General features: G+C 41.7%; 1 protein-coding gene across 1 annotated transcript in view; it reads left to right on the forward strand.

Moving 5' to 3' along the window:
• Nucleotides 1-7,014, forward strand: part of KIAA1958 (KIAA1958 ortholog) — a 68,504-nt gene that overhangs the window by 39,971 nt on the left and 21,519 nt on the right. The window contains exon 3 of the mRNA XM_031060562.1: nt 6,629-7,006. Coding sequence (XP_030916422.1) covers nt 6,740-7,006 — 267 coding nt within the window. The 5' untranslated portion in view covers nt 6,629-6,739. The remainder of the gene's footprint in view (nt 1-6,628; nt 7,007-7,014) is intronic.

The following is a 7,014-nucleotide window of genomic DNA, read 5'->3' on the forward strand; positions in this document are numbered from 1 at the left end:
AGTACATTAGTGCTACACAGCTTCTGTGAAGAGCGTGGCAGAACATGTCCTTTATAAGATGCATAAGGAAGACACAGTAAAAAAGATGAAGCATAGCACTGCCGAGTGCTTTGACTTCTCTGGATCTGGAGGTACTCAGCAACTTAGCAGATACATTCAACAACTGTCAAAAGGTCACTTTTTTTTCAGGCATGGTCCTTGCAAAGAAGAACCTTCCTCAGCAAGAAGAAGCAGTCCTGTGCATTTCTGCACCGTTCTCTGATGATTCTACACCCTGAAAATCAGAACAACCAAATCAGGCTTATATTTCTGAGGATTGAAACCCATGACAGGGAAGCACCAGCACAGGGGTGGCTTGGTCAGGGATTCATTATAAGATTTAACATGTCTGAGGAATTATCAAAAGAATCACAGTGAGCTGGGGAAAAAAAGAGGAAGAGTCTCAGGAAGCTTAATTGAGACTTCGGCATGTAGGTAATAGGAGAGGCTCTTATGTACAAGATCTTGCTCAGATTGATCAGGTTTCCTGCACCATCTGTTCTGCTCCCTTTTCACCTGCTTCTCACGGTGCTGTTTTGGTCTCTCTGAGACCCTTCAGCCACACTGTGCAAGAGCAGGGCTCACACAGATCCGTTTAGTAGGTGCTGGGGAAAAAGATTACCAAAATAGAAACAGTGGTGCCTGTAGCATTAGACTCAGATTAAGGATTGAGCCCCCGAACTGTTCCTTAGTCAATTATGCTGTCAATGGGTGAATCATTTTACTTTGTGAATGAGGCAGGCCCTTGGGACGTTCTAAATCCTGTGATAGTCTTCCACATGAAAAGGTGAGGAAACCCTCAAATGCTGTCCCAGCCAGCTGAAGGCGTTTCTCCAGCAAACAGGTTTTGCTGCTTTGCTCTGGCTTGCGGTGATGACAGCTGCAGCTGAAGGCGTGCCACACTTGGCAAGGAAAGCATCCTGAACACTAACCATCAACTTAGAAAGAGCTGCAGCCTTGTGGAGTAAATGTGACAGACAACCAGGACATTTTTCTGAATGGAGTACAGGATTACTTGCCCAGAAACAAATGTATTTTATATTCTTCCTGCTACCCTCTGAGCCCCTCTCTCAGGAAAGCATTCTTGGTGCTGCTTGTAATTGTGGTTCATTGAGAGTAAAGCCTGCTTATTAAGCAGCAGAGCTCCTACAGATTTCAGAAAGCCCAAAATACAAGCACAAAATCTCTGAGACCCACAAGAGGGAAGGCACTTGCTACACATAAATGACTGACTTTATGTAAAATTTGGGATCCTAGAATTTAGGAGGTGGAAAATTAGCATGAAGATTTTGTTTTGTTCCTACTGTCTATCCCTATTTATTTCTAAATTATTTCTTACAGAGCTAAAATCACAGACAAACAGCATAAGCTTACATAAGTTGAAAATAGTGATTTTGTTGAGATGAGAGGTTCTTTTCCCTTGAAGACACCATTTAGAGATTGTGTTAAGCGACAAATGAGCATCGTTGGAGAATTACTCTCTAGCTTAAGAATACATGACATTGCCAAACTATTTCACAGGCTTGCAGACCTTGCCAGGATTTGTGAGCCTTGCCTCTGTAATGTATGCCCTTCTTTTTCCTGAAGAGACATTCCGTTAAAAACACATCCTGCTAAACAAAAGGAGCCATATACAGTTGGTATCAGAGGTAGAAGTCAACCCCTTCTCTCTGTGGTGAACTGGATAAATTACTTGATTCATGCCTTGCCTATAAGATGCCACTGTTCTCTATGTGCTTTCTTTCTCTCTTTCTGCTTCTTCTTGCTTCATAGCCTTTATTTCAAGCAGAAAGTAAATGCAATAATATTTGAGTTGACATGGAAGTTTTGTACTCCAGAAACCAAAAATCAGAGAAAATGCGCTCACCTACTCCCATTCCTTCCAGTTTGCTGGTTTTGGTTGTCTGTCCTGGTCCTGTGTCATCTTGATGACCTCCTTTGCAATATCAGTGAAGAAATCAAAACACTGAGTCAAAGAGGCTGAGCTTTAACTCCACTGCGAGCAGGAGTCCTCTCATAGGAGATAGCAGAGAAGGTTATTAGCAGTGCTGTGATTTTGGGTGCTCTGTTGCATGGGTAGGGCCCCCAGCATTTGCAGGTGCTATCTGGGCAAGGCTGCAGCTCCTGCTGAGTTTACTTGAGCAACATACTTTGTGAAAGAGAAATATACAGGTGATCCTGGATTGATGGCTAGCAGGGCCTGTGGAACTGCAGCAGGCCTTTGTGAAGACTTCAGTACTACTGTGCCTTTGTGGATGAATTTACACTGGGATTTCTGCTGTTATTGACCTCTATCATTTATCAAGGCAAAACATTTGGCTTATGAGATTCTAGTATTAAGAGAAGCCCCAATATTGTCCATTAGCTAAAATCTTCAATTAGATACTTACACTTTGGTGGCCAAACCTTTTAATATGGAAAGGTAGATCTTTCAAAAAATGAAGCAATGCTTCCCCTTCAGACAGTGATGGAGTAATAGCCTAGTAAGTTTGTACAGGGTGGAGAGACTGAAAACAGAGGAAATATTCTGAGCTTCTTTTGCAAGTATGAGAAAGCAGAGCCCAATTGCTTTCTAAGATTTTTTTTTAACGTAGAAGCTGAAAAAACATTGCTTCTCCATAAAACCACTTAAAAGTCAGGTTTCAGCTGCTATAAGATTAGCTTGAAATCCATATTATGTAAAATGAGTAAATGCAGGTTTTTTTACACCTTTTAATGTTTTAGGATTCAGGTTTTAGTTTTTATACAGCTCTCTGATTAGAACAATTATTGTTTTGTTTTTAACAGAAGTAAATTTTGCATTGTATTCTTATTTGAGAATCTTGAACTTTTAGAAAATTTTCAGTAGTATCAGCCTTAGCATCATGTCTCAAAAGGACTCTTAATGTAGTCCTGGCTATATTGCTCCCTTGAAAAAAATCAGTATGGAAGTACTAATAATCAGTAATGGTAATAGAGTTTCAAACATAGACATGTGTGATGCAAGTTAGTGTGAATCAGCTTATCTAAGATTACCCAGATTACCCTGGGGAGGCAATCCATTGCTAACTACCTGGGGTTCTGTGAGAGGACAGAATCCCAAAATGATTTTTTTCCTTCTTTACAACAAAATGCACCCATCACCCTCTCTGAGCTACTGGTCCACCAAATCCATGTTCCACTGTATAGGCACTGCTGGAGGACACCCACTTCCCACTCCACACCTCTGCATCATCCCATTTTTTGCATTCAATTCCTTCACCTCTTTTGGCATCCTCACCTCTTTTGGCCTCCTTTCTGAGGGAGCCATATCACAGAATTCCTTTTGAGTCTGAGGAACCTTCCATAAGGTCCTAACCAAAACTCCACTCTATGACTTTCATTTGCAAGGAGACAAAAGATAAAATGTAGTTGAGGTAGCCAGACCTCTGCTCCCCAATGGTGTTTGTTCATTCTTTTCATGGGCTAAAGGAAAGGATTCATGTTGGACAGCTACCCAACTGCTATTGCTCCTGGGACTTGCCTGGTGCAAGGGTCTCTCATAACAAGGGGGCTCTTGCTACTGCTCTGTGCAAAATCAGGAAGAGTGTTGTCCGCATTAAAGTAGCTAAGCCAAGTCCCATCTTAGAACATGAAGGAGGGCTACTCTTTAAATGTTGCTATTTTTCATTGTCCTTTGGTCATCAAATGGATCTACTATGGCAAAACTCTGGTTCTGGATATAGAAAATATTGCCTTTCCTAAATCAAATGGTGTTCCCCTTAATGCATTTATAGATCTCCAGGCATGGTTTTGCAATACCACTTTCTTGCACAGCACACATTCTGTCCACGTTAGTCCTTACAGTGGTACGTTGTAAATGAGTTTGTAAAATCTAAAACAAGCCTTAAAATTCAACTTTTCCTTGAGAGTCCAGACAGCTGCAGTGAATTTCCAGCACCCAGACATGCTTCACTCTGACTTAGATATTTGTAGGCTCTGAGCTGCAAAAAAATGCTGTGAAGATTAAGACTTCTGTAATGCAGTTAAAATACCAGTGTAGATTGCATGGAAACTACATCATGTTACTGTATGATTTCAGAGTTATCATGTTATCAGGTTATTAAGCATGAGTCATCTTATCAGATCTTGCCAGACTGAATGAAGAACTTACATAATCTCTGAAATGTGATTCAGAAAACAAGAGCAGATTGTCAGCCAGGATCCTGCTGACTGAGCAGGCAAGGTGCTCTCCAGAAAACCAGGGACATAATGATGCATTTTCTGTGCTTTCTACAGCATGAGTCCCTCCCTCCCAAAGTGCCATTTGCAACTTCTGTTGCAGTTGGCAAACTGAAGACACAGTGCTTCTGAGTAACTGCACAAGCAATCTTGACCACGGCAGTCAGACTGTGGCAGATTTTATCTCATTTCCCTAAGGGGAAAGTGATCCTTTAGCCAAATGGAGCTTTCTGTCTTCCGAAGATACATTCGTGGTTGTGTGGTGACTGAGCAGCTCCGTGATACAAGGTTTACTCCGATGCAGCTTCTGACTGTATTAGCTCTCCCTCCTTTCCCCTGTTCACTTCCTAGATTGTCTTCTTTGCCTTGCTATGAGTATGGTGTTCCTCCTCCTGTGTTTTGGTGTTTCTTCTGTGGCAGGGTATGTTGTAAGTACATATCTTTAAATATATGAGTGTTAGAAGAAACATGGATTCCTTAGTCTTTTAGAAGAAACAGAGATTTCTTAGAAGAAATAGGGATTTTGACCTCTCTTAAGAGTGATCTTTAAAAGCTTTAAAACAACTAAAATATAACAAAAAGAAGTTTTAGATAATTGAAAGTCGTATGTTTGAAAAAGGAGGTCTTCTCCAGGGCCTAAAAGACTTGCAAATTAGGGACCTTCTTGCATGTATTATACTTTACAGATGCACTGGTCATGCAAGGAGCTTTGTGTCACAGGTGATGCTCTGAGATCTCTGTTTGCATGTGGGCTAAAATTCAATTTATTGTAGCAGTTTTCTCTGTGCATACACTCTGTGTTGAGCTACTGCAAAAACAAGCTTGAATTTTACACGATTTTGTTTCCTAGTCATGTGCTTCTTCCTGTTCATTCATTCCCTCCATGCTTAATTTCAAAGACGTTAAAAAAATACCTAGAAATTAAAGTTTCTAGAAATTCCCATGCTAGCTCCATTCTTGACCCCACCAAAGACTCACAGTGGGTGGGGTGGTAAAACCCAGGAGGAGCCTTTTGGGGAAAATCAGAGGCAGTACTTGTCTATTTTATTTCCAGTTTTGGTTTCCACAGACCAACCCTTGCCTGGTGAATAGGAGTGAGGGGACAGGGATATGCAAGCTACAAAATCATTGAAACGCAGCCTCCTCACCGCCCTTGGCACAGAGCAAACACAGGTATCTGCAGCTAACTGGTGACAGATGACTGAGGAGCAACTAGGTAGGCAGGTAGTAATTTGTGTTGATTTTTAGGGAAAGCATTCCCCAGGGGCAATTAGCCACTGTGTGGCTTTCTTTTTGAGCCTTGACGCAGTTCACTTTGTATCTAAAAATGCTTGTGTAGACGAGGACAAGGAGTAAAATGAGGTATAACATTGCCATGAATGCTGCATTTGATCTGGGACAAATGTAATGGGCTTTTCTGCCTATATGAAAACAACAGTGAAATGAGAACAGGAGCTCCAAGGCTTGCATGTCATGTTCACAAAGCACAGCAGAGAGAGGGTTAGGGAGAGCCTCCAAACAGACCCGTAGAAATGAGAAGTTCACAGATACTTTAGCTGTCTGAGGTCACTGGAGATGACTTCTCTGTCATTAGCTGTATACGAAGAAAGACATGCAGACTTTGCTGTCATCTTGTATGGCAAATTTCTAAATACTTTTGATGAAAAATGGCAAGTTTTTCTTGAACTGAATCATTATTTAGATGTTGAAAGACAGACAATATGATAAAAAGCAAAATGTTAAGTCTCAAAGTTAAAAGAAGGTTCTGGCTAAAGTCTTGCAAGCCCTTTAGGAGTCTCTTAAGCCTTTGAGCAACTGATGACTATCAGTATAGAACAGTGAAAGGTGAGCTTGTTTGCTTATTCCTTGTATTGAAAACTCAAGTTTTGAGCCTTCCTTTTGATACCTCTTAAATTCAGTTGAAAAGGAGATATTTGAATCAGTTGAGAAATCTGCATAAATTATGTGAAAATTCATTGTTTCTTCAGATCCAGTTGGTGCTTGATTGCCACCCTGGTGTTCAAGATTAATTGTATGTGTTAAGATTTTGTTTAATTTTAATTTCCTAGGTATGAACACATAATCACCATCTTTTGTGCTGCTTTTATATTTTGTCAGAGATTTAAGCTTCTAATCATTTTGCTACTGATACTGAGTTGTCTTGTTTGAAAAGCAGTTTTCTCTTCAGTTGTATGTTGCAGAGATGTTCTGAGAATGAGGAATGAGGCTGCTTAAGACCAGGCGTAGTTTTGAGGCATATTTTGAAGGACATGAGATAAGGGTGAAATGGGTGGGTTTAGCTGAGTGTACAAATGTTTCATTTTCCCATGCAAATGTGGTCATGCTTTAGGAGTGCTAAAGAGTGGGTTTTTTTGTTGTTTCTCTGCAGGTGAGAAGAAATATGAGCTTGGCAACACATGACCATCAGTGCCAGGACCCTGTGATCTGAACTGCATCTTCAGCTGACTTCCCAGCGGCCAGGTGCTGTTGATCCTGTACCATGGAGGACTGCCTTCACACTTCTTCCGAAAACCTCTCCAAGCTGGTGAGCTGGGCCCACAGCCATGGGACCATCTGCAGCCTCATCCCCAACCTCAAGCACCTGCTTTCTGAGGGGGCCCATGGCAACCTGACAGCCATGTGGGGCTGTAGTGCTGGCCATGCCTACCACTGGCCCCTGGCTGCCACTTGCCGGGCCGGTTCCCAGGAGCGTGTCTGCTTCCAGGACAGCCGCAGCTTCAACTCAGACAGCCCCCGCATGCTGGGGGTGCCATC

This window comes from Geospiza fortis, unplaced genomic scaffold (genome assembly GCF_000277835.1).
Source record: "Geospiza fortis unplaced genomic scaffold, GeoFor_1.0 scaffold203, whole genome shotgun sequence".
NCBI lineage: Eukaryota > Metazoa > Chordata > Aves > Passeriformes > Thraupidae > Geospiza > Geospiza fortis.